Source organism: Cinclus cinclus, chromosome 15 (assembly GCF_963662255.1).
Source record: "Cinclus cinclus chromosome 15, bCinCin1.1, whole genome shotgun sequence".
Classification (NCBI taxonomy): Eukaryota; Metazoa; Chordata; class Aves; order Passeriformes; family Cinclidae; genus Cinclus; species Cinclus cinclus.
Window position 1 is genome coordinate 15,610,844 of NC_085060.1, and position 27,465 is coordinate 15,638,308.

The 27,465-nt window shown below is 40.2% G+C and overlaps 1 protein-coding gene across 1 annotated transcript in view; it reads right to left on the reverse strand.

The window, feature by feature from the left end:
- Positions 1–19,170, reverse strand: part of CHM (CHM Rab escort protein) — a 51,620-nt gene extending 32,450 nt beyond the window's left edge. The window contains exons 1-4 of the mRNA XM_062503005.1: positions 19,122–19,170; positions 9,408–9,474; positions 3,576–3,648; positions 2,341–2,465 (exon numbers count right to left, since the gene is read on the reverse strand). Coding sequence (XP_062358989.1) covers positions 2,341–2,465; positions 3,576–3,648; positions 9,408–9,474; positions 19,122–19,170 — 314 coding nt within the window. The remainder of the gene's footprint in view (positions 1–2,340; positions 2,466–3,575; positions 3,649–9,407; positions 9,475–19,121) is intronic.
- Between the last annotated feature and the right edge of the window lie 8,295 nt (positions 19,171–27,465).

Sequence of the window (27,465 nt, forward strand, 5' to 3'; positions counted from 1 at the left end):
AATACCAAAGGAAGAGAAGTACTTCATCAATTTTTTTTTTAAAAAGTAATCTCTGCTACAAATAAAAATGAAAGTCAATTAAATGTTGGGGTTCTGTTTGGATTTTGGGGTTTTTCCTAGCATTTTGGAACATGGTGTTTGTGAAAACTGCAAAAGCTCTTGTCAGTAACTCAGTAACTAAGAATGAAGCTTTCTTTTAACTCATCCTAAACCTTTATAACACAAAATTTCAGAATAAGGTTTTCTTTCTTCCTTCTCCCAATCTCAATGTTCATCTCACTTTTAAACATACTTGATTATTACTTTTAAAAATGAAAATAAATTTGGATTCATAATACACTGTATTTTTCTATATGACTCTGAAAAGCAGTGTAACAGAAATATTTACATCTTTTAAATCTCCATTCACTTCCCATTAAAGAATAGGTAAATCTCCATGATTTGCAGCTCCACACTTTTTATAATGAGAACCTAAAAACTGTATATAATCTAAATTCATGACATCCTTCCTATAGGACCAAATATCCCTGAATAATGTAAGAACTGTCTATAAAAATGACTCAAATTGAACTTCTGTACAGACAATTCTTCTCCTAATTCAGAAAAAAATAATACATCTGCAGACAAATTGTTGTGTAAATTTAGAATATTATCTTCCACCATTCATCAATTAATGGTACTAACAAAGGAATATCTTAAAATGAATGTGTCTTATTAATGCCTTGTAACAGCAACCCCTTCAGATAGGTCAAATGAAAAATTGCCAACCAGCTGGTTAATTTATTCAGCACAGGTGTTCACTATTTATTTTTCAGCCATTTGCCTTTTTTCAATCCAGCTTGTTGTAGACACAGTATTCTTTCCCTTTGATGGATGCACTTTGTTCTAAGGCCATTCATTTCAGATTTGCACTGTGTATATTATACTGCTACCCAGCTGTTTATTCTTTCAAAATAAATGTTTAATGGTTACTTCATAGGAGTTACAAAAGTTAAGCAAAAACAACAGAATCTAGGCAGAACATGTAAATTGTCAGAAACACTGTAATTGACTCTCTCAAAAAGTTTGAAGTTTTTTTGGAGAACTTTTTCTTTGCCAGGTTTATTAATCTTACCCTTGTTCCTTGGGGGGGGATTGGGTTTTTTTTTGGTGCTGACCAAGAGGTACAGCACCGTAATGAGCTAAATTGAATGTTTAGAAGCATAATTTTACCTAAGTATAATCTCACTTCTAAGTGTGAAATCTCAGTGCTAGGGGACTCATTTGGGAACCAGCTATCAGTCACAAATTATACACAAAGTTAAAAGACTATGAAACCCTTCCATCTGATTTAATCCTGGTTCTGAACAATATGTATTATTGTTACATAATATAATTGTTATATTATAATATAATTGTTATATTATAATATAATTGTTATTGCAGGATGACAATTACAATAGCCAAGTGCTATTGCTTTAAAATAAGCATTACATTTTATCTGCAACCCAGTCAAGCACTGTTACTGTGCAGCACTGAACCCTGGAAGAGTCCCAGTCTGTGACCTTCAGATTGTATTTATGTAATTCACACCTTTTTTCCTCTACTTATGATGTTTACATAAAGAAATCTGTATTTCTCTATGAGTATGTGTCAGCATTCCACTTAGTTACTGGTGGTATATTCTAAGGGATTCAAGGTTAACTTTACAGAACTATCTCAAAGAATTTCCTCTCAGAAATTCTGGAGTGTTCTGTTCAATGCAAAATTCAGAAGACAGAAATAATAAATGAATAAATAAACAAATAAATACAGAATTCAGTGGATTTAACTTTAATAAGTTAAATTCATTGGATATAAAAGGAAAAAGGACAAATATTACTTTGTCATTTTAGCACAAGGAATTGTGCTAAAATAGTTACAGTATGGCTGTCCATTTGTTCTCCTGTTCTTTTGTAAGCGGTTCATTTTACATGTATTTAGGGGTTTAATTTTTGACTATGAGAACAGCAGCTTTTAGGCAAACTAAGAATGGAAAAATTTAATTGATGGCAGTGCACAACTGCCTGCTGCTACTAGTATCTAAACACAACTCTGCTGTTTTCTACTCAGAAGTATATCACGAAGTTGGCCAACAAATTATACTGCACCCAGAGAGGTCATTTTGGCAGGATCAGGCTGTTTCAGTGAAGTGATTTCAACAAAGCACAGGGACATGAGGAACACTTCAGAGGCCAGGGTTACTTTTTGAGACAATGTGCAATATGGCAGGACAGTGAAACCCTTAAAACCAAAAGCACGAGATGCTCATTTACCCCTGGGCATACAGAATAGCTCATGAATTTCTAAATTTCTACTTACTCGCCAAAACAGAAGTCTTCTACATGTTGAATAGTTTTATCCTTGCTGCTAAGAGGAATTGCTTCTTCATCCTCAAGGATCAGTTTTCTCCAGTCTTCACATTCATCACTGAGATCTGTCTTTTGCTTCAAAGAACAAGTATAAAATTACATATTGTACTGTGCAAACTGTTCTTGAACTGTAGATACAAAGAATATGTACCATCTAATAATATAAGAAAAAAAACCCTCTTAACTGTCCTAATGCTTTTTTCTACTGATATTTTTTAAACAGTTGGTTACTTTATTACACCATGCCAACATCTGCACTACAGCATTGGCTCTAGTAATCTGAAATACAGTGTTAAATGAAATACAGGCTTTAGCAGAGAGTTGAATGTAACTTGGAGTACAAGCTCCTGAAAGACAGGTTTGCCACAGCCAGGATTCTGGAACTGCCACAGTTCCAGATTCTGTGACAAAACTCTTTGAATGGAGACCATACGGAAAACCCTGGTGATCTGGGGGACTGTATTCATCTGTGCAGGCAGGAATCTCTAAATCACACAACAGAACTCATAGAATATGAAGCTCTGGCACTGAGAAAATGCCCTGATTATGCCAGGAGGCACCACAGTGTAAAGAGCAGGCACGAGACTGAGCTGAGAAACTTCCATCTTCTACAGCCCAACAGGCTCTGAGCATTTCTGTGAATAACAGAGCAGCCATGTGCTAGCCCAGCCCAAATGCTCCATCTCCTGAATAAACATCCTCCCTGGAAGATTTCTAGGGGACTGCCATGAATCAGATAAACTTTGGTCACTGAAAAATACACTATCAGCACTCATCTTTTTGTCCTGGTTACAGGACATGTCAATTGAAGAATTAGCTGAATACAAACAAGAAAACATCACAAAGTGGAAAATGATCAAGGAGGAAATGGGAAAGAGCAGATTATCATAAAGGAACTGAAACAAAGGTGTAGTTGCTTCCCTTTAAGCTCAAGAACCCAGAAGTGTGGCTGAGCACCAGGCTGGTCTCAATCAGATGGACAAGGTACATGATACATCAGAGCCTCAGACTGCCAGGCCAGATGGGTGAAGCTCAGCCAGTAAAGCTGGGAACGACAAACCTCTTTGATCTGTCAAATTACCAAAGAGCAAAAGCAGGGAGGTAATCTGTCTTGTAATAAATCATGCAAACAACAGAGATTCAATGTTAAACAGGTCTAAAAGAAGCAATTTGGGAAATTTTTACCTGATTTTCTTTAATCCAGGACAATAATCCTGAAAAACTAAAACTGGCCCAGTTTCCACCATAGTAATTTCTCCTGTAAAGAAAAAAACAAAAGGAAAACCTGTTGGACAGGTAAAGCAGCTTTCCCAGATTTAAAGAAAAAAAACCCAAGTCTGATATATTCAAAACATTTTACATTGTACGATTTTTCAGATGCAGAATAGATAAAAAAGTCAGTATTTCGCAACTCTTAATGAAATGCAGAATTTCTATTTTCCTCCTTGTATGCATCTCTGACCAAACACACTATAGTCCAAAATCAAATTACTGGGAGGGCAAATGGATAATGCTGAGAACAACAGATGGGATGCTGTGAAGAAAAGGAAAATGGAGAGAATACTGCTTTTTTGGCCAAGACTGGCTCTCTTATCCATCATGTCCAATACAGGAAGTGCAGTTTATTGTTTATCTACTGCTTACACAACGTATTATGCCTATTACAAACTGTGAAGTTGCTCTGGTAAAACACTTATTGAACTGCATGTACTGCAGGTGGAGCCAAAGGAACTGATTTGTACAGTGATCATCTCTCCCTGAGCACTTCCCATTTGTATTTACCACCTTCTTGCTTGAAAAAGATTATTTGCTGCTTTTAAATCACAGAAAATTAATAGTTCTGCTTTTAATCAAAGAAAGTCTCTGCTCTCTCTTTTCAAAATTTCTCTACCAGTATGTCCCTAAACAACTGTTGGATTAGTTGCCTTTTGTTGTCATGCACAGAACATCTGAAATACTTAACAACTCTGAGAAGAAAAATAACAGAGCAATTACATTTTAAAAAGTCACCAGTACTTGCAAAATGAAAGTTATTTCAGGATTTAACTCTGTGTGTTACTGAATACAGTAACAGGCTGTAAGTGCCAGTACAGGCAATGTGTCCTGGCACTTCAGAAGCCTCAAAGATTCCAAAAATACCCTCTTGAACAGATAGCTAATGTTTTACATACACTGAAAAAAGAAATAAAAATAAAATTTAAAAAAAAAAGTTGGGAGGAAGATAGGGTCTGCATTTTAAAGAATAATGTGAAGGCTGTTAAATCACTCTTATCATAACCTCCTCCACTTTTCAATTGTAGAGATCATGGTGATAACAGTGAAAAGCTAAATTCAGGTTAGATTCTCCTGACTAGATTTACGATGGGATGCTTTTGACAGGGCTTATCTGCACTGACAAAGACTTCATTAAGAGTGTCAGCCCTGCTCCAGCACCAGAGGCTGCTGCTCTGGACCACGGTGCTTACTTAGCATATGAAGGACAGATGTCTGCTGAGCAGGGCCTAATTGCTCCTGACTACAAACTGACCTAAAAAAGTCTTTCAGCTCCTGCAAGGCAATAGTGAAGAACATAAATAGGACATCTTTTGGAAAGACAACAAAATCCAGCATTCACTGAATAAAGGTGGTTCCAACAAGGGATTGTGGTGCTCCAGGCCCTGAACTGGGGGGACTGAGCAGCACAGCTCCATCTGCAGATGGTTTCCAAGCAGGAATTCCAATCCTCTGTAACAGGAGTTCATCCTTTCTTCCTGTGACTGACACGGTGAGCTCCAGAACTACTGCTGGTTGGTATCTCTGTAGAACACAAAGCAATGAGGACTAAATCTTTGAAATGCCCAATTCTGTGAGATTTCAATCTGTGAAAGAACTGACAGTGGCATGTGATGATAACTTCCAGCTTTGTTTAAACTGTTAATGGTGCAGGGTAATTTTTTCATGTTTCTTCAGATTCTGCGGAATAAGACGTTCAATATCCATGCATTATCTGTCATTTCTGGGATTTCCAAAAAAACATGGCCATGAAGATTTATTTTTAAGGAAATGTGCTGCTCTGGTTGCAAGTTTCTTGAGTATGGAATGCAGTATGTATCTGTTGGAGCAAGCAATACCATGATCACAGAAATCCCAGAAAACACCTGCCTAAAATTATGAGTAGTTTTCTTGAATCTACATCAATATAAAGTTATGCATATTTAAAGTTAGAAATTTCAGTAAGAGAAATTAACATTCTTGTCACAGGAAGTTACAAAAGTTTATTTGTGAGCTGTCAGACACCTTTCATGTGAATATTCCTCTGTTCATCAGTTTGGTTTTCCTGTGAAATTATTTGTTTTACCCAGTGTTGTGTGAGGCAACCCAGCGTGTTCAACAAAGCGCTGCAGGACCCTGCTGTGGAGCTCCATCCATTCTGAGGAGCTGGCACAGTCCTTAACCAAAGGAAAATGAACCACAGCTGTCCCTCCTTTCCTCTGGTGTCTGAGCACCCTTCCCAAACTGTGTAGTGCCACCTCAAATATTCATCTGCTCCTCAAGTAGCAACTTCCAGATTTTTTTTAATCCTGGAATTTTAATTAGTTTCCCTGCACTACATGATGAATCAGGATTGCTTAATTTTCTCATCTGAAAACACTACAGAAGGAAGACAGAGCAGACATGATTACTGACTTAATGAGCAAAGTTTATAGCAAGTGTTGAAGAGGAATTCTAGAAGAGCTGACTAATGGTTTTACAATTAGGACTCCTTTGTATCCAAAAATTTTTGTTATAATTGCCCTGAAGATGAACTGAGGAATTCCTTTAAGTAATGGTCAAGATCAAAGTCCAATTAAAGCTAAAATATTGTCTCAAAATCTCAAAGCCTAAGCTCTGCTCTTCTCTTGCTATATTAGCAAACTACAAAGATGGATATTCTCTCCCCTTTTTAGGGTTATAATCCAATTATTCCTTAACTAAGAACAGGAAGCATTTTGAAGGTGTAACAGCAGAGGTGGAAAATACTGTTTCTACCAAGTTAGAGCACAGATCTTTTCCCTCCCTACCATACATTATTTCTTAAATGATATTTGCTCAAGTGTTACCTGGGTTTCACCTGAATTACAACACTGGTCCTTTTCCTTCACATTTTTCAAATCTCTAACCTGCAGCTCAGAGCTAACAGCAGAAAAAAGTTTTGCAAACTCTTGGAAATGTAGCTAAAGTGCAATTTTACCTCCACAAAAACCTCATCTCTTCTCCAATGTTAGCTTTTTGCTTTTTTCTTCAGTTACCAAAACCATTTCCAAAATAACTGGCAAATTTCAATCCAGAACATTGAAATCACAAATTGTTTTTGACCGATTAACAATCTGCATCTGAACCAAGGAAATATCTAATGTGTCCTTCTGCAGACAGACTGCACTTTGAGAAACTGGACACCCCAGAAAGCAGGAGATTCACAGTTAAAATGTAAGACCAGCAAAAGCATTTGTTGGCCAGCACTGGTTTGGGCACTGTCCCTTCCCAGGGCCAAGGCACAGCCCCCACGGTGACACTCAAAGCTGCTGCTGGCTGGACAGAAGCTGCTGATGCCTCACAATTTCCCCCAAGAGCTGCCTCAATGTGTCTGTCCTGCATCTGATCTTCCAGAAAGAAGTCCTGACCCATCAGAGCAGCTGTCTTTTGCACAGGAAGTTACTGCCACATCGATTTTAAGGATCTGAACACAAAATGACTCATGTTTCAAACCCACAAAGTTTCCTGTGCTACCTATTAGCACACAGGCAAATGGATGAAAGATTCCCATTGTGGCCCAGTGATGGGGTTTAGGAGCTGCCTGTCTTTCAAGAGGAGGGGTTTAACCCAAAGAGCTCCTGAGATCCTTCAGCCCAACAAAAGGGTGGGTGATGGTGGTAGTCACTTGTGTTACATCCCATTATATCCTGGGATATGAACATGACTGAAGGGAATCAGAAACCATGGCCCAGCTGAGACCACATTTTACTCTCCAAGACCTTTGTTGTGAGATTGTATCCTAAACCAAAATAAACAGAAAAAGGACCTTTTCAAAAAAGCTCAAGAGATACCAGAATTAACAATTTTTGCCTAGCTTTCCTTACTGAAATTAAATACATTCTTTATTTTTCTTGGAAGAAATTGACCTGTTTAGGGAAGCACCTGTTTTGCTCTCTGGCTGCTATACTCCCACAGCTCCCTCACTTCACAGCAGTTAAAGATCCAAAAGAGGGCTGTATGAAAACACAGGGCCTATTCTAACATGTATTTTACAAGTTCTGGGGGGGAAAAAAAAAAAAACTGAGACAAATTGTCTAGCAGGAAGTGGAACAAACTGCAAAAGTAGGAATCTTGGACTGGGGAGGTAGAGGAGCAAGGCCCAGCACACTTTTGGATGCTCAAATAGAAGAATTCTGGACACAAGGAACACTCAGGTGCTCTACAGGCAAAGTATAGTCAAAAAATAAAAAGGTAACAGGTGTCAAGAAGCATGACATGCCCAGTTTGCTCTACTTCTCTCAGAAGAGAAGTTAAAATTCTGCATCTTGACCCTCCTTTGCCTTTGAATTAAAATTCTATGTGGAAAGATAAATAAGCCAATGAGGAAGGATGCAGACAATAAAACTGTGGCTTACAAATGCTGTATTCTAGATGCTGAATATCAAAACCAAAATGTAGCTATCATACCTCACCCCTAACTGCTCCATCCTCAGTAACAAAACTTGTGCAGAACTACAGATACAGAATTAAAAGAGGCAAATAAACAAAGGACCAAAAGCAGAAACTTGAGCAAGTGGTTAGGAGTAAGTCCTTTGCATCTGCACAATTAGTACAGGAAGCATATTCACTTCCAAGTAATCCACTTCTAGTCTTGATCCACCTTTCTCCAGCAGCTTCAAATTTAAACTAAGTGCCAATCTCCACATTTTAAATTGCAAATTACTTTTCTAAATCATTTAACAAATATCCTTGAAATTCCACATGTCAACAGCTAGCTCATTAATATCTACGGTAACTGTAGCTCTCTGAGAAGAACCACAGATTTTATGTTTATTGAGACAGATAGCTGGCACAGAGAAATAGAGCTCCTTCAATTACTAGTTGGCAGAAGCTAACTTCAGTTTAAAATCAGTCTACAGCAATTTATGGCAACACTGCAGTGAAGTGACTATTTTGAATAAGATTAGCTACTGCTGATGGCAATGCTTGGACAGTGTGTATAAATCAAACTCAGAACTCAGTATTTTATAATAGGCCACTTCAAAACTATCTCCCATAATCACCTATGCAATATATTATGATAAATGCAAACATGGCTGGAGATTAAAAGTAATGAAATAAGGTACACAAGGTAATGAGAGCAAGTAAACTATAAACAAAGACTTTATGCATATATGTTTGCAATACCTGGTGGTGCCTGACTTAACTTGGGCCTTTGTAGGGAACAACAGATTAATCAAAGTAGCACATCTAACACAGCTATTTCAGGAACTCCAAATCTCATTTCCTTATACAATGAGAAAAATTTGAATTCATAATTCTGAGCATTACTGAAGGGAACAACTTACATAGTTAAAAGGTGATATTCATCACAGCTAAAAACCAGCATGGGTGACAGAAACCAAAGTTCCAGTAGCCAATACCATTACAGACTTTGATAACCAATGAAAACAAAAAAACCCTGAAATAACACAAGCCATTGTCACTAAAGAGAATGGGACAATTACTGTCAGGAATGAGAATCAAGGGCACTAAACCTGTTGTAGCCATTCCTGCCTGTAGCAAAGAAGGAGCCATCACAGCATCCTTCACCACAGCACCAATGTTCCAAATGCCTGAGCTAGCTTCCAAAAACTGCCAGCTCTATTGATGGAAATAACACCCCCAAAATAAGGCAGAGACAGAAATATAACTTTGCTTGGTGCCAGATGAAGAGAAAGGACTCCTGCAGCCCACACTGACAGAGACACAGAAACCCTTCCAGTCAGTTCAGCTCTCAAAAAGGAAATTGCTGGAGTCACTTACGAATCCACATGAAGAACTCTCTGGCCACTCCTGGCACACGCTGCTGCAATAATGGACTCGGGCAAACCTGAAATGACATGTGCAGTTTTCAGAACTTAGCATACCATGATATATTAAAAATTGTAATAATGGTAGCAATGGTAACTCGGTCAGAAGCAGACAAACAAACAAAAGAAATTTTACAATATGAGTCACTGAAATTTTCAAAAGTCTCATCCTACTAAAATAATGAACACTATTTTGTGCTCTTCAACATTTTGCTGACCCTCTTATATGCAACTAGATTTTTATTTTTTTCAATAACTGTATGGCACATATGACTTGCAAACACCACTGAGTTAAAGCTTGGCACCAGCATAATTTCTCCATACCCTGCCATCATCACCAGACTGAGTAATTGCCAGCACAATGATACCAAAGCTTAGTGGGGTGCTCTGTAACCACGTCCTTGATAATGCAGACAGGCATTACCTGAGGGCATTTCTGTGTATTTTTGGTCACTTCAAAGTGAACAAAAAGACTGTGATTGTCCTTAGAGTGGCATCCCTATCAAAATCTCCCACATTATTCAATTACACTCGAACAAATCAGTATGTTTTCACTACATTTAGGAAAAAATATAAAGCAAAAAAACACACCAAAAGGCTGTGATATCTCTACAAGCAATACACGCTTGGAATGGCACAGGATCCCACTGGAGTTCAATAAATAAATAGGGCTGTTCTGTAATGTCTGCTCCCACTCACCAGATTCCAAATGCCCAGTTAAATGCCTTGGATTCTGGAGCACATTCAGAAAAGCTGGGCAGCTCACCAGCTAAGCTCTGTGGCACTAACTTCTCTCAATCTCTTCTTCAATGATCTGCTGGCTGTTTAAGCAAGTAATTCAGGAACAGCAAATAAAATTCAAGGGACTAGTATTAGGAGACACTTAGGCCATGTATTCAATTAAGGGATGAGATTAAAGGAAGTGAAAGCAGTGTTTGGCTGATTTCCAGCAGCACCAGAAGCAGCTGCACTGGTGCAACTGCAGAGACAGAACTGGAAGGGGAAAAAGCAGCTGTGGAAAGGCACCATCTACTCTGGCCCACTCCATGACAAACATCTCCAGCAGAATTCCAGGCCTTCACCAACAAATACAACCTTGCAGTCTAGAAGACATCCCCTGGGAGCTGGGCACACCAGACCACGGTTTCACCAACTCCTCAAAGCAGCAAAGACCAACACAAACATCAAAATAAAGAAGTGCAACCTCTGCCCTTATCATCTGCCCCTCCTTACCTCCTTACAAATAAAATAAATGGTCAGTTTTTGGAAGAGCAGTTCCATGGTGATGTCCAAAAGTACAAATGTTTGCATCAGTACAAAGAAGGAAGTTTAAGACAGGCATGACAAATCTTCCAGGAAAATAGGAACAACTTCCCTGACAATTTTCTGGTTTTAATGATTATTTTTTCTGATGGATTTTAAAAAAATCCTTTTCTGAACTGATAAAACAGAAAAAGTGAAAATAGTTTTGCACTGCTGACCTTCCACAGCAAGTGAAGGTTTAACATAGAATTAACCTCCAGGGGCAGGAGGAGGGATGAACAGTTGCACCACTTCCTGGGATGCTTGTTTCACAGCCTAGAAAGGCCAAAAGTCTTCTGAGTTGAATTTTTGGAAGCAAGAGCTCAAAACACAAACCACTGTGACCAAAGAGAAAATACGTAAGTGCAGCACACACTTCAGGAATGACACGACACCCTGGCTGCACACAGTCATTATGTGAGAGCTCCACACTCAGCTGTCCCCCCATGCTTATATATATATGGCTCATTTCACTCCCTCTATAAACTAGCTGGAACAGAATCTACAACTACTCTTTCTTTGGAGTTCCCAAAAAGCTTTTCTTTCCCTCATTGGGGAACAGAGAGTATTACTCTAGAAATGGAATTGAGAAACTTGTTTCTCCTTCCTTATTGATAAAAGCCACTGAGAAAGTGTTGTAAAACATCACCAGTGCTGCCTGGCTGACCTAGGCCGAGTTATAGCTACCAGGGCATAACTGATTGCTTGAAGCTTGATCCAATTGATACTGTGTTGGAGGTCTGTTCTTCCATTAACCTTGGATGAAATTGTTCCCTGAATTAGCTTCCTCACTTTTGAAAGCTGGCATCAATTTTCTTCACCAACCCTGTGCTTCTAAGACACCGTGGCCCCTCACACACCCAGTGGTAAGAGTGGCAACACATCCCAGCTTTAGGAGAATTAAAATAAAAATAGTAATTTTACTCATTAGTGATGTCTGGATTGCTAACATGTTCTTCCAGGTAGAATTTCATAGGTGGAATTTAGCACCCACCCATCCAGCAAGCAATGCATTCTCTGCCTCACTGGAACACTCTGCAGAGTCAAAGTCAAAGTGAACCAACTTGGGAGTATTCCTAGTTCTGCTGCAGGGACAAAGCTCAATGGACACTGGTCCTGCTGCATTTAGCTTCCAACAAAGTAGCAAACCAACTGAATTACTACAATAATTATCTCTAATTAAACCAACATGGTGGAACAGCCACTTCAGCACACAGAAGAAAATGAGGTTTGTCCCAATGTTTCTGTTCTGGGAGGGACTCCAGGGCTGCCTGGGAAGCAGCTGCAGGCAGGAGGAGAGTGCACGTGGAGGAGGAGGGTGCACGGACAGGAGGAGGGTGCCCACACAGAAGGAGGGTGCACGGACAGGAGGAGGGTGCACACACAGAAGGAGAGTGCCGGGCAGGAGGAGGGTGCCCACACAGAAGGAGGGTGCACGGACAGGAGGAGGGTGCACACACAGAAGGAGGGTGCACGGACAGGAGGAGGGTGCACACACAGAAGGAGAGTGCCGGGCAGGAGGAGGGTGCCCACACAGAAGGAGGGTGCACGGACAGGAGGAGGGTGCACACACAGAAGGAGGGTGCACGGACAGGAGGAGGGTGCACACACAGAAGGAGGGTGCACGGGCAGGAGGAGGGTGCCGGGCCGGAGGAGGGTGCACACACAGAAAGAGGGTGCACGGGCAGGAGGAGGGTGCCGGGCAGGAGGAGGGTGCCCACACAGAAGGAGGGTGCCGGGCCGGAGGAGGGTGCACACACAGAAAGAGGGTGCTGGGCAGGAGGAGGGTGCACACACAGAAGGAGGGTGCCGGGCAGGAGGAGGGTGCCCACACAGAAGGAGGGTGCCGGGCAGGAGGAGGGTGCACACACAGAAGGAGGGTGCCGGGCAGGAGGAGGGTGCCCACACAGAAGGAGGGTGCCGGGCAGGAGGAGGGTGCACACACAGAAGGAGGGTGCCGGGCAGGAGGAGGGTGCACACACAGAAGGAGGGTGCCGGGCAGGAGGAGGGTGCACACACAGAAGGAGGGTGCCGGGCAGGAGGAGGGTGCCCACACAGAAGGAGGGTGCCGGGCAGGAGGAGGGTGCACACACAGAAGGAAGGTGCACACACAGAAGGAAGGTGCACGGGCAGCACAAGCAGCAGGCTCAGGACGGACTGATGAACAGTGAGGTTTAACTGCACAGTCCCTGTACTGCCACTGCCTGAGCACTGTCCCCACCCCAGCCTTCTTGGACACATAACAGGCAGATTCATGTCAATAAATCTCAAAGAGGTGGCTGCTGCAAGCCGACCTTGAAGTCTGCATCTGCTTGTTTCCAGTAACCTCTGACCAAAATAATCTTCATTACATGAATTTTTGGAGCTTCCCTATGAAACAAAATCAGCCATACTCTTATTTTCAAGAATAGTGTTTTAGAAATAAAAAGAAAAAAAATAGGAACTAGCCACACATGATTTAGTTATCAAAAAAACAATTCTAGTTTTAGTTCCAATACAACAACATCAAAGTTTGAGATAATCGCTAAGGTGGAAAACTTTTTTTCCCTTCAGTTTTAAAAGCCAATTAATTTCTGAAGTCTTACAAAATAATAAAAACATATTCACCACTGTGTGATCAAAAATTAATTTTAGGCTTACACATTGGATCTCCAGCTGTACTTGCTGCTCTAGTGCTGCACTGCCTCTTGCAATGCCCTGAAAAGGATGCAGTCACTGCCCCGAGCAATTTCTAAACTAAACAGCTTCATATTTGTGGGAGCATCTTGGTTCCTGAGCTGTTCACTGAAAACTGTTTTGCAGTCATCCAGATGATAAGTTTTTACTGAATTACACAAGATCCATCTTGAAAAGGCTTAAATGTTTAATTTGCTCCACTCTATCTACTAAATAAATCACAAGTGGCTTTTTCATAATATAAAACGTTGAAGGGAAATATATAAAAAAGCTGGAACATAGACAATTTCAAAACAATCTTCTAGAGTCAGACAGTTGACCAGCTGCAATACATTTTGTTTGCATCTGAACTTGTAAGAGCAGCTGACTCTGGAGGAGCTCACTACAAAATACTCATGGTGTGTTTTTGGTATCTGTGAAATTTTAAAAGCATTTCAGAATTTAATTGCAAATTAAAATACTTCTTGTATATAATACTTTAAGTTAAAGATTATTAAAATGGATTCATTTTAGTATTTATTTTTAAATTTTTTCTATTTTTTTAAATTTATTTTTAGTATCTAGTATTTAGTATTGCATAGCAGTATCAGAAAATACTTCTGCCTTACAGAGTATAGCATAAAAATGCCAACCCACTAAGAAACATCAAAACATGTTACTGGTCAAGAAAGAAGTCACAAGTAAAAAGTTTCTTCTCCTACACTGTAAATGCATGCAGTTATCTGTGTCTCATCAGAGGAACTTGGCAATGAAAGCCATTCAATCTCACAGTTGGTGCAAATGAACATTATTTAGAAAAGGAACCCAAGCACTTAGGCTTGAAATAAAGATTTAACTTCTTTCTAGAAACCATACTCACACCAGCAGTGTTCTTTAGCACATACTACAGCTCTGAGTCTGATCTTGGGTTTAAAGCAGTAGCAGCAGACAAAGCAAAACACTTGAATTAAAAGATCTGTATAGCAACACACATACTAAGTTTTATTTTCACTCGAGTCTTCTAATACTTTCACTTCCTCTTCTGCTTCCCCATGGATAAAGAGCTTGCTCTCCTTGCTCCTTACACATTTGTAAACACTTCCCAAGAGGATATTCAGGGAGTTTCTCCTCCTGCATTAGCAGCTCCGGGTAGTTCCCAGGTACAGCAGGGGCTGTCACAGGGTGCTCTGACAGAGCCCCAGAGAGCAGCTCCTGCAGGACTGAACCTGCAGCTCTCTGGCTCTCTCCAGACAGTGGAACCACATTTCCCACTGGGGTACACAAACCTGGTGTTCCAGTGCTCCTCATTCACACTGGAATTTCAAAGTACCTTACTAAGCCTTTTTCTAAAGGAGTTTTTCACCTTGATATGCAGATGACCTACTCTTAATTTTTCACAGTAGAGTCACAGGAGTCCTACAGGCTCTGATTCTGTAAGATCAGCAATATAATCTGGAAAAGCTGCAGAACACAAACAGGCTGAGAAGGACAACAAAGGGTTCACAGCACAATGAGTTTTCCCACAGGACCAGCCAGGGACATGGCACAGGATCTGGGAAAGAAAGCTGCCTGAGGTACCAGTGGGAGGCTAAACCTCCCAGGCAGTTATCACAGCACCTCTGCTACACCCCAAAATCCAGACTGGAAGGCCAGAACACAAGTCCTCCTTTTTAGTCAGGTTAAAAAAAAAATCAGTAAAGAAGATAAAGGTACATTTACGTGTGGAGGATATTGAAAAAATGAAAGGGGGACACAGAGAGAGGACATGGGACAGGACTGTGAGTCAGTGTTCATTTTGTCTGACATTTAAATGGACAGGCAATGACTTATCCACAAATGATTATAAAAACGTGGCTCTATCTCCTCCTTCCAGACATCAACATTACAAGTCAGTATCACTGTGTTAGTCCACAATTACCACTGACGTCAAGAAATATCCATCTTCAGCTGATTTTCCATTGAGCTTTCATCAACTCTGAATAGCTGCAGATATAAACTGAAGACTGTGCAGTTACATAAGATAATGTAACCAAAATACCAGCCCAAAAGACGTATTAGAAAATATTTTCATCACAGTCTAAAAATATCTTGCAACAATAAAACTACTAGAAATTATTGGGTTTTTTATACCAATCTTCAGTGCTTACTTTAAAATTCACATCTGTAATATTTGGGTTAGTTTTGTAAGGTGTATTTTCAAAACTGTGTTAGTATCTGGAAGTGATTTTTCCTAACACACTACACTTACATAAGATAAACATAAAGTACTTACACCACTCCCAGCATATCGAACAATAAATAATAGATTCTCCTGACAGGACTTTGATGACCTGGCAAAGCCCGAGTGCTTTCAGCCAAAATCATATGAAACCATAAATCACTCTTTATTTTATAGAATATTTCAAAATGGATTCCTGCTTTCTACCTTGAAAGTCATTTCATGTGTTATTTATAACCACTGAAAACCAGAACGGAAAGAAAATTGCATAGAACTAGAATATTTACTGTGACTGCTTTTATAAAGAATAACTCCTTTTTAAAAAAAAAAATAGAATAACTGGCAGACAAACTGTGAATACAACACCTTTCAAAGAGCCATATCCTTTACAACTTTCCCAGTAGCTAACACAGGTCTTGGGGAGTGCCAGAGACAAGTCAAGACTGAATACAATTCACTGAAGAAATTCCAAGGTAAACATGACCCTGCACCTGTATCCACACCACTCTGAACAGCCACAAAGTTGCAAATCCTGACACTTTTACAGGGGTTTCTGCCCTAAACTCAACACTGCTGAATGTTGTTGCCCATGAATTCTCCTATTTGACAACTGCCTGAAGACAAAAGATCCCCACTGATCCCTAGCTCTGCTTTCACACCAATAAAAATGACTTCACAGAAAAGAGCCCTTTCCAAAGAGCAGACCTGCTCTGAGGACTGATGATCCTGGGTAATACCTGCTTTGGCCAAGAACCATCTAACAAACCCACTCCTACCTGGCTGATGGATAACTCAAGCACAGCACTGTGTTCAAAAAGCAGGAAAGCAAAGATATGAGAAACTGGAGGAGACAGGGAGGGGAGAGTGACTTCAAGGCTGCAACAAAACAGGAAGTGGAGCAAAGCAACAACGTCATAACAGCTTTCAGTCTCGAAATACTTCAAGATATGCACCAGTTTCATGTAATGAGATAATCCAGTTTTCTTTAGAACTGTGGATGGAGAATCCATGATGGTAGTGAAACTTCAGCTGCTGTACCACCAGGATGAATATTTCTGTACTAACATCCACCTTACCCTAAACTTGCTCATGTGAAAAAATATCTGAGTTAAGGAAAAGGAATTTCTTCTAAAAGGAATTTTCCTTTTCCTATAGCAATATTGATGAATTAATTGAACCTAGACATAAACTGAAGCACTGATGACTAAAATTTAGTTGAGGTTCTATTTACACTAAGCTTACTACAGGGAAACAATTAAATGAGCCTGAAATAAAAACAAATTCAAATATTATGCTACCACTCAGTCTAATTATTAAATTTAATAGGTGCACCAGGAAAAGGCCACACATGCAGAAATTAATACAATTACTACTATGCATTAAAAATACCATTAACCACAAACATTCTAGTTATTATGGTATGACAATTAGCAGTTCATAGGTGCACTCAGCAATGGTGACAGCATTAGAATTCAGAGAACTGAAGATGAGGCTAAAATATTCCCTTAGGAATCACTTCCCAAAGACAGGTGAAAGTTCTACTCTGAACAATCTTCCATACTGAGAAATTTAATACAGATTGAAAAAACCCTCAGTATGTTCTTAGTAAAAAGGAATGCACAGACAAAACAACTCTAAAGCACAGAATTTTGAGAATCCAGGAATCAGTTATAGCAGTGCTTTCTACAGGTGGGCAAAAAGGCATCCTTGAATATAACTCAACACCCTCAAATACAGGAATATTTCAGAGAATTTTAGCTCAGAGAATTTCCCTCCTGCAACATCAAAGCTCCAATATCACACCACACTCCAGAGCAGGGAAGATTTGGTTTGATGGCTGCACATGACCTGCTCTCTCTGGCACAGGTAGTCCTTGTTCCCTTCATGTCTATAATAGCAAAGAGCTTAACATTAAAGTAATTTTCCTAAACCTCTGAGTTTCTGCATTAACACTAATTACCTCATGGCAGAAAAAAATGGATCATCCCCAAAAATCACAGAAGTTACACAGCGTTTAATATTTCACCCTTACAGTTTAATACTTCAGCTTCTCATTATTAACCAATGTTCTCACACACTGAAAATGTTCTCAAATCTGAGCACATAGGAAAATGTCAGATTCATAACTACATACTACACAGAAAAGGGTTAAGACACAGAAGAGTTATCTTAATTTGCTCAATAACTTAAAATTTTGCATTTTTAGCAGTTTTGGTCAAAACAATGGGGGCAGTATGGTTTTATAATTACTCAAAAACTCCAGATATATATCAGGAATCTTTTAAACAATTATACATACACTGTATTGCGGACTGCTTTTCTCTGCTGAACACTGAAATCAGCAATTTCTTTAAGAAACTCATTCATTCTATTCCAAGTTGTGAGAAATCTTAAATCCCATGGACATGATTTGACTGATCAGTGAACTCCAAAAACAGAGTTACTAATTTCACATGGAAAACAGTAACATTGAGAAGTGCCTTCCCATTAGTGCTGCTCCAAACAACACCCTGAGCTCTTTACAAAGGCAAACAAAATCTGACTGTGAATCTGGGACCTATAAACAGTGATGCATTTTAAGACTAGAGCTCAATGCTGAATTTAAGGTGGGGAGCTTATCAAGACCAGTCTGAACCAGGTCGCTGTCACTGGGTTCTACAAACAGAAATCTATTCCAATGCTTCAAGATTATTTTGATGCACAAGTACCAAGAATTTTAGTTCTGACGAGTATTTAAAAATTTGTCTTGTAGTTACATCGAGGTAAGTTACAGTGAGACACTCCAGGTCTCCATCATTATTCATCTGAACAGGATGAACTTGTACAGGATGCAGAAAGATTAGAAATAGGTGTCTGGTATATGCAATCATTCATAGAGAAATGTGCTTTAAGGAGAAAGACTAAAAAAGTTTTGTGTTATTTATAAAGCGGGCACGGAGATTAGAAAAATTACTTTGAAGATTTAATACTACTTGTACTGCAGGATATCACAGAAAATATATTATCAGCCCATAGCACATATACTGCAACAAGATAGAAGTTGAGCTCTTCAGAGCTCTTTTCCTTGCACAAAAAACCAACCTGCCCAGCAGGATGGTAGTTCGGGAGTAAGGGCTGGCAAGGGAGGCAGAGTCAGGCAGACAGGGCTCCCCGAGGCACCAAAGCAGCCCCCGATCTCGGCGTGGGGACAGGAGGTTTGTGGCTGTCACAGGGCCGGGGTCCCGGCAAATCCCTCTCAGAGCCGGCCGTGACAACAGCATTTCTAAGTAAACGTGGCCATTTCAGTGCGAGCAGCAGCCCCTGCAGCGGGCTGTGAGCGCCCGGGACGCCGGGGGAATGTCCCCGCAGGTACCTCAGCAGTCACTCGCACACCCTGCCCGCCCTCCCCAGACGCTGCTGCCGCCCCTCAGCCGGGGACCCGCGTCCTCCCGCCGCCCCTTCGAGCTTGGGCCCCTTCCAGGGCCGGCGCTGCCCCCCGTTCCCGTCCCGTACCGGTGCCCACCACCACCACATCGAACTCTGTGGGCAGGTTGTCCGCCATCTTGGGAGGCGCCGTCACGCGCGCGCCGCCGGCGGAAAGGGCGGGAGCGGCTGCGGGGGTTCCGGCGGGACGGACGGACGGACAAACAGACCGAGGGACGGGCTTGGCTGAGGGACAGGAGCGCTCGGGGAGGGAGGGACAGCCCCGCCTGAGGGACAGCAGCGCTATGGCAGGGAGCTGGAGCCCCGCCTGAGGGACAGGAGAGCTCGGGGAAGAGAGGGACAGCCCCGCCTGAGTGACAGGAGCGCTATGGCGGGGAGCTGAGCCCCGCCTGAGGGACAGGAGCGCCATGGCAGGGAGCTGGAGCCCCGCCTGAGGGACAGGAGCGCCATGGCGGGGAGCTGGAGCCCCGCCTGAGGGGAAGGAGAGCTCAGGGAGGGAGCGGCCACGCCCGAGGGGCTCGGGGACAGCCCGGCCGTGTCTCGGGTCCGTTCCTTGCCGCCTGCCGGCCCTCGGGCCTCAGCCCTCACCCTCTGCTGTCCTGCTCGTCCACAGAACCAGCCCTGACCAGGCACGCGGCAGTGCTGCGGGATGCAGCAGGGAACGTACATAGCTCTACAAGCACCTACATCTATCGCTGAGCTTAACTACGGTTATATGGCGTTCCACCTACTGAGCCGAACGCAAATCGCTTCAGTGCAAGCACGCGTGTTTTTGTATGACTCGCTGGTCGATTTGAGGAAGAAATTACTAAAATCTTCCCTGGGAGGGTGGGCAGGCCCTGGCCCAGGGTGCCCAGAGCAGCTTTGGCTGGCTGTCCCTGGATCCCTGGAAGTGTCCGAGACCAGGTTGGAAACTGGGGCTTGGAGCAGCCTGGGTCAGTGGGAGGTGTCCCTGCCATGGCAGGGGAGGCACTGGATGAGCTTTAAGGTCCTTCCAACACAAACCATCTTCTAATTCTGTGAACTCCACTGAGGTTTCTTGGATTTTCTCAGAAACAACAAATTTCACTTCTGTTATTTCCCCTGCATATTCAGTGCTTCCAAAACAAATTGTTTTTTCAATCTTGTTGCTCACTGCTCCATATTAATATATCAAAGAAAATATTTTCATCATTATTTTTAAAAAGTTCCCTTACCCCCAATTGCAATATCTTTTTTACTTAAGCCAGCACGTTGAACAGATACAAAAATAAAGTTATTAGTGTTAGTTAGAAAGTTTATCAGTCATTAATTTTATGTCCTTTTTCATTAATTGGCAGATAGATGTTTGACTGTACTACATTCTCTGCATGCAAAACCCTTTCTATTTTTTTCAACTCATTAATTAACTCTTTCTTTCCCTCTGAAGCCCAAAGCCACACTTTAGTCTTGCTCAGCTTCTTCCTTAACCTTCCAAAGAAAAGAAGGTGGAATCAGGGATAAAGTCCAACATCTCCTGCTTCAGAGTCGCCTCTCCCGTATCACCAGTCTGAATGTAAGAACAGCAGGACTAAACCCACAGATTTGAAAAAGCCAGATACAGCAATGTAGGCAAAATAACACAGCACAGAACACCTGTGCCAGAATATGCTGGAAATTTCTGGAAAGTTTTTATTTTACATTTAATGGCTTATATGGCTTTAAACTAATCTCTTAATATTATTCATTGTGTATGATTATATTAAAGTCTTAGCACCTTGAATCAATAATAACAATAAACCAGCTAGCAGCCTGTTAACACCTTATTACAAGCTCCTTGTTCACATAGCAAAATAATAGTGAAAATAGTAAAAAGTGACTAATGGAAACCAGAGGCCAGGTTACCCCTGTGGTACTGCCAGACATGCTGGAGCAGAGTGCAGCACAGAAAACAGTCTTGCAGGAAACATCCAACCATGCAAGAACAAAAAAATAAGAGATTTAAACGTCAGCACTTCAATGCACTGATAAACACATTACAGAGAAAATTAGGAATTAAGAATTCAGATAGAAACGGAGTAAGATCAAGTCTTATGTTCCTTATGTTTATGTTTCCAACTGTCCCACAGAGATTTTGATTAAAACTTCCATTGTGCAGCTCCCATGCAATTCCATGGACAGAGCTGTCATTTCTACTTTTTAACATGTAAAAGAAATACAGCTGCAGAATTCTCCTAGTGCTGGATCATCCCTGACCTAAATGTTGTGTGCTGAGGAACAAAAAGCATTGGTTAGATGAGATAAGACAAATTCCCCTTGCACATCCTTTTCCTGCTGAGGGAAGGCACACTCAGGAAAGTCTAACATCATTATGAAATCCTTTTGTTACTGTTTAATATAATTCTAGGACTGCATTGGAGCAGAGCTATTTCACTGTCAATGTCTTACTGTTTCTCAAGTGGTTAAGTATTTATCTCACCACAAAATGCTGTTGTTTGGTGCTGTGAGCTCCTGTTAGCTTCATTCATAAGATGCAATCAGTGCAATCCTATTTCATGATGACAGTCATTATCCACTGGACCAGAAATCCTCCTTAGTACTTTTTATTTGACAAAAATGATTATTCAGGATCTCTAACTGCAAGGTTTGTCAGTCCCACACAACACCAAAATATTTTTCTGTAGTTTGCAGTTTTAGTATCAGCAAATGTAGGAGTGAAATATGTAAGTATGAATAATTTTTATGAGAATTTCATGTACCTTGAGAAAATATCTTGCCATGTTTTTCTCTTTAGCTATTTAATTGCAATGTCATATTAACAGAAAGCAGCATACCCAATTCTGCATGGATGAATAAGCACATTCAATAAAGAAGATTTAACAGAGTAAATCAAACACTGGATTAAACATTTTCTGCATAACAGACCACAAAATGGGCATTCATTTTACCAATAGATCCTCTACATTAGAAACAAATAGAAATGCACACCAATGTAATTAAATTGCACATCCTGTGCCCTGATTACTGAATTTCCCTATATTTTGTTAAACTAGGTCTCATCAATTAGGATTTTCAAAATGCATTCCAAAATGCATACTGAAAAACTGAATGTAATTTTTTTAAACATTTAGATTAAATACATTTTTCCCTATGTTTTATGAAGTAATTCGTACATATGTAATCCTACAAATTGCAGATGATTTATACAGAATTTTTAGCAGTAGCAGTTCAAAAAGGCACACAAAGATAATTTAAAGAACCCACTTTTAGCAGTTATAAATACTTTTTCTGTGAGCAACTTTTCCAACTTTGATCTCAACCAAAAGATCTCTCATAAAAACATGGTGTTTTACTTCAGGACTTTTATTTGTGATTTTTACATGTCCATAGAACTACTCTTGTTACTTTTAAGTTTATGTAGTTAATATCTAAATCTATCAAAATGCTTTTCAGAAGTACAGTAATCTGAGCAAAATCTCGTAAGGTCTGGAAGTGTTTTTATTTTCCCAGGTAGGAACACTGAAGTCCAAAAGAAAATTAGGAAGAATCAAGCATTAGAATGATGGAGTTTCTAGTTATATCAAGATCTAGTCTCCTACCACTTGATCAAATGCTTCTTCCTCCAAAAACAAACAGCAAATGCTTCATATTAACTGATGAATTTTAATTTCCCTGAGTTATGTAGTCTCTTTATCCTGCAGTGATTCCATGTGTGAAATCTCATTATTCATTCTACTGTTCCCTCAATGGATACAGAATTTAATTCTCCTTGAGTACCAGTTCAAATAAGGATCAGCAGCAGGATCGGGCCCATTAGCTGCTTGAAACCTCCAGAGAAGAACAGGTTTATCCCGACGGAGCGGCTCATCAGCTCAGGCAGGAGGCAGTGTTTGTGTGGTGCTGCAGCTGTGCCTGCTTCTCCTCTGCAGTGTTGCAGTTCCACCACTGGCTCCCACTCACGCGTGCACCACCCTGATTGTTCATTAGCCACAGGAACAGCCTCGCCACAGTCAGGCGTGTTTGGGAAAAAATTATTTGTGTCCAAATTTATTCTAAACTCTCAGACAACCTTTATTCCAACTTCCTCTCTTTTACCATTATCTGAGTTTGTCTTCCCGTCACAGCTTGCAGTGGTCAGCCTCAATCGTGCCCATGTAACTTGTGTGATGTTAGGGCATTAAACCCTATGCTGCGAATCCTCACTCGGATGCAGACACTCATTTCCCATGGATGGTAGGAATATTCTTGTGATACAGGCCTTGGTAGATCAGTGACCTGAATATATTTTAAAAACTCTGAATAATTAAAGCCACATTCTCTACCTAAGCAGTGCTGAAACTCAATTTGAAGTTGCCCTTTTGATTACTAAGATGTGTGTAAATTGTGGGATTGCTTAGAGACTGGAAAGAGAATTACGTGTCACTTGACTTCTGTAACCATGCAAGGCAAAGAGTTTACTTTTTCAATCTTTAGTCACAATCTGCAAAAGTTCTTTCATGGCAATCAAAGTTATCTTGTACAAAGTGAGCACCAAGGAGAAAAAATCCCAGGATCACAGTTTTGACAAGGCTGCTCTGCCCAGTTAACTAGCAGAGTAGAGAAATAAAATTCCACTACAGCTACATGAAAGATTACCTGTAAGTTTTATGGGTTTCCTAAAGCTACAGGTGTCCAGGAAGAAGGAGAAAGTCTTTGCAGCAGCCCAAAGATTCAGGCTGGTTCAAAATCCAGGATGCCACAAAGCAGAGTTTAATGCTTTCTGTCCTGGCAGTTCCACTACTTGTCTATTCCAGCATCTAAAACTCTTGGTCAATTCTGATACTTCAGAAAGTGTGAGCAAGCACCAGAAAAAAAGAAATGGCCTGAGCATATAAAACTGCTGTATGAAATTGTGTAATGAATGAAGATTCATTAGGATTACAATTTATTAAGATTTAAGGAGGATTAAGTAAAGATGGACAGGTGTGTCTAATGACATTCGGTTACTGCTTTACTTCATTTGCAATATTACTCAAAGCAATTTTATTGCATAGTAAGGTTCTCAGACTTGTGTTCTCTGAGTTTAGGAAAACTGTACCTTTTCCAGCACATCTGGAGACTGTAGCTTATGTAAGAAATAAATCTCTTTTCTCTGGAAATATTCCCATTCTTTTATATATTGCAATTCTTTTATTCATCTCTTTTGTCTCGTTGCCAGTTTATGAATACAGATCCTTCAGCCTTTAGTGCATATTCCTACTTCATTACAATCAGCACAAGTTTTGCCATGCAAAGTTCAGCCTCAACAGTCTTTTCTGTTTGATTAACAAACCATAATTACAGCTGAAGGTGAAATGTATAGGAGCAGTTGTTTAATTTCACTTTATATATATATATATTTAAAAATGTGCCCATACAAATACTGAAAAAAACAGGTTTTAGTCTGGGAGATGGATGAAACAGCGAATGAAACAAAATTGGCCAGCCACAGATTGAAATTTTGCATTTCCCTATTTGACAAGAATAACAAGTTCGAGATTATTGAGTATTTTTTAAACAGCAGCATTCTCCAGTCTTGAAAATCATAACTGGCACCCAGCTGAAATGAAAAGAGAGGATAAACCAAGACTTTAAGTTCTGAAACTGATAAAAGTCCCTTAGGAAACTCCCCATAAATATTATCATATAATTAAAAGGGTTTAAAGTAGTCCATAAAGTAAAGGAATTGATGTGTCTCATATGCAGTATTTTTGCCTAGACTTCACCAGAGAAACCATAAACAAAAGACTATAAAGGCCTCAGCTGAAATGAGTTTTTGCCAGCTGGGATTCTTGTGAAGACACACGTGTCACCAAGGACTCCAACAGCAAACTGTAGCCAAGAGAATCTGAAAGTTAGGAGTGAGTAACAGCCAAGGACTGGATTTCAGGTAAATCAGGCTGTTGGTGATAGCACTGCTAAAAATCAAATTCATACAACAACTGCGTTTGAAATTATGGAAGCAAACACTGTTCCTACTTTGAGAAAATCTCTGTGGGAGGCTGATTTGCCTCAGTTCCAGTGCTGGGTCTGTCAGAGGTCCACTTGCAGCTCTGTGTAAGAGCAGAGATTTAATTTGGGCTTTGCTGTTGCAGTGGTGGAAATTTAACATTATCTGAGGGTACACCCAGCCAGGGAGGGGCTGCCAGACCCTCTTCCTCTGTTTCCTCTGAAAGGGCATACATGAAAATATCTGTCAGCAGCTGCAGGGTGATTTGGGGACAGATTTAAGTTGTGAAAGGGCTGTGGCTAAAGAAAAAGTTAACAGTTTATAAACCAGGAGTATGTGTAATCACCTCTTTAATCAGTGAATTTACTAAACTCATATACAGCAAAGGCCTCCTTACTGAGTATTTCCTTCCCAACATTACAGTTCCAGCAAGCTTTGTGTTTCAAATACTCTCTTTAGGATTTTAAAGCCGGAGAGTAGCAATAGTGGTGCACTGAAATCTTTAAGGCATTTGAAATGAGAATGTACGCAGCTTGCTCACAGAAATGAGAATAGCTCTTGTCTTTGTTTCAGAAGTTGTGAATTGGTGCCAGACTATGTGTATGTGTGATGCTTTTGAGAATTCAGGATGAACACTCAGGATTTAACATCCATTTTTCATTAATCCAAACATAGTACACTTCATTTAAATGCTGCCTTTTCTTCTGGAGGAGACATCCACATTGCACTTATTAAACTTTAATTACTATATGTCTAGGAAAAGAATGCTCCTGCTCTAAGCACTATGTGGGCTAACTATATTGAAGTATTTAATGTTTTTATAAGATGTTTGCATTTTAATGTGTTTTTGGGGGACGATATCTGTAACCTGAATTTCAACCCCATTGCTTTGGTAACAGGGTTTTTTCCAGGCTGTGTGTTCTAAGAGTGATAATATATAAAATGGAAATAAAAGGTCAAATCCTGTAGTCTGAATGAGAATTTTAGGTATTAATGCAATAAATCATAATGCACAGTACTCATTAGAAAGTTGTTTGTTTGTTTGTTTGTTTAGTCTTAGCATCATCTTTTTGGGGGTAAGGTGTTGGCTTAGCAGATCCCAGATCCAGGCAGCACTCCCAGGACAGCTCTTTGATAAGGTAATTTCTCCAGGAGCACAGCAGTTATTCCCAGAACTCTAACTACCTCTCTCAGGCATTCTGCACCACAGAATCTCTGAGGGGAGCAAGGAGACTTCGAGCCATTATCTTTTACTTCAGCTCTGTGCCTGAAATGGCTCAGAAGCAGAGAGCAGAACTAATGGGAGCACAATGTGCCCTCCCCTCTGTACCTCCTTGGCACCTAAGGAGCAGCACTTCCTCTGTGTGATGGAGTAAATAAAGGAATAGGCTGTAGCTCCTCACACTGGGAATATTAATTCTATATAAAGACCCTCATTTCGACCCTTCCATTAAGCCAGAAGAGACAGAATTCTCCCCTCCACACTTCAGAAGAACGCTGTGCTGTTCTCAATGTTGAGGCAGATTATTAGGAAGATTTGCAAGAATAACTACTTAAAATGGTCACATTCATTTTAAAGAAAAGAAATATAATTGGTATTTGCATGGAAGAAAATGGATGCATTTAAATTTTAGTTGATTATAATTATTGTCATCATAATCATCATCATTATCTTTGTATGGCTAAATGACTGATTCAAAGAAGAATTTTTAACACATTTCACATGTCAGTGCAATTCTTTGCTGTTTTGTTGTTTTGTGCTTTACTGCTTGGGGTTTTTAATTTGCTTTTTTCAGTCTGAACTTTTCGTGGAAGCTATTGTAATTTTCTTAAAAGGTGGAAAACTGTTTCAAAAGAAGACAGATCTAGAAGTACTACATACATCCTTTATTTTTTTCCAATAAAATGTAATCAAATTGTACAGAAAAACAGTTACATAAATACTTTGAAATGCTCCTAAGAAAGATTTTAAATAGTGAGGTGCTACCTACATCTGTCCTTTGGGGCCAGACAAGGGAGGTTAAACAGGGATAGTTGCACACAAATTAGTAGGTGAACTAATTGAAGTGGTTGCGCATTCAGATAGGTGTATCCTTCAAAAAGTCCATTAATGAACTGGGATTTTATGTAGAAACTGAGCTCCTAAAGATTTCCAAAGTTCCTAATAATTGTTTGTATTTCAGCATTGTGGATACTGATCCAGCTGGGGTTTAATTCTGTATTCCCTGGTAATATAGCTACAGTAAATTCAGTGTATTCAACTGCTGAATCTATATTGTGGGATTTTATCAGTATTGGCAGTTATGAACAGTTCAGATACACAATATTTGTTGGTGAAAGCAGTTTCCTTTTTCCTGAGTTTATATCACATCAAACCAGAGATGAGCAATCAAGACTACAAACGCTGCATACTGTGCATAGCAAAATAAAAGTTTCATAATTCCCATTTCCCTGATGACTTTGAAATGACTATGAAAAGCATTTTGC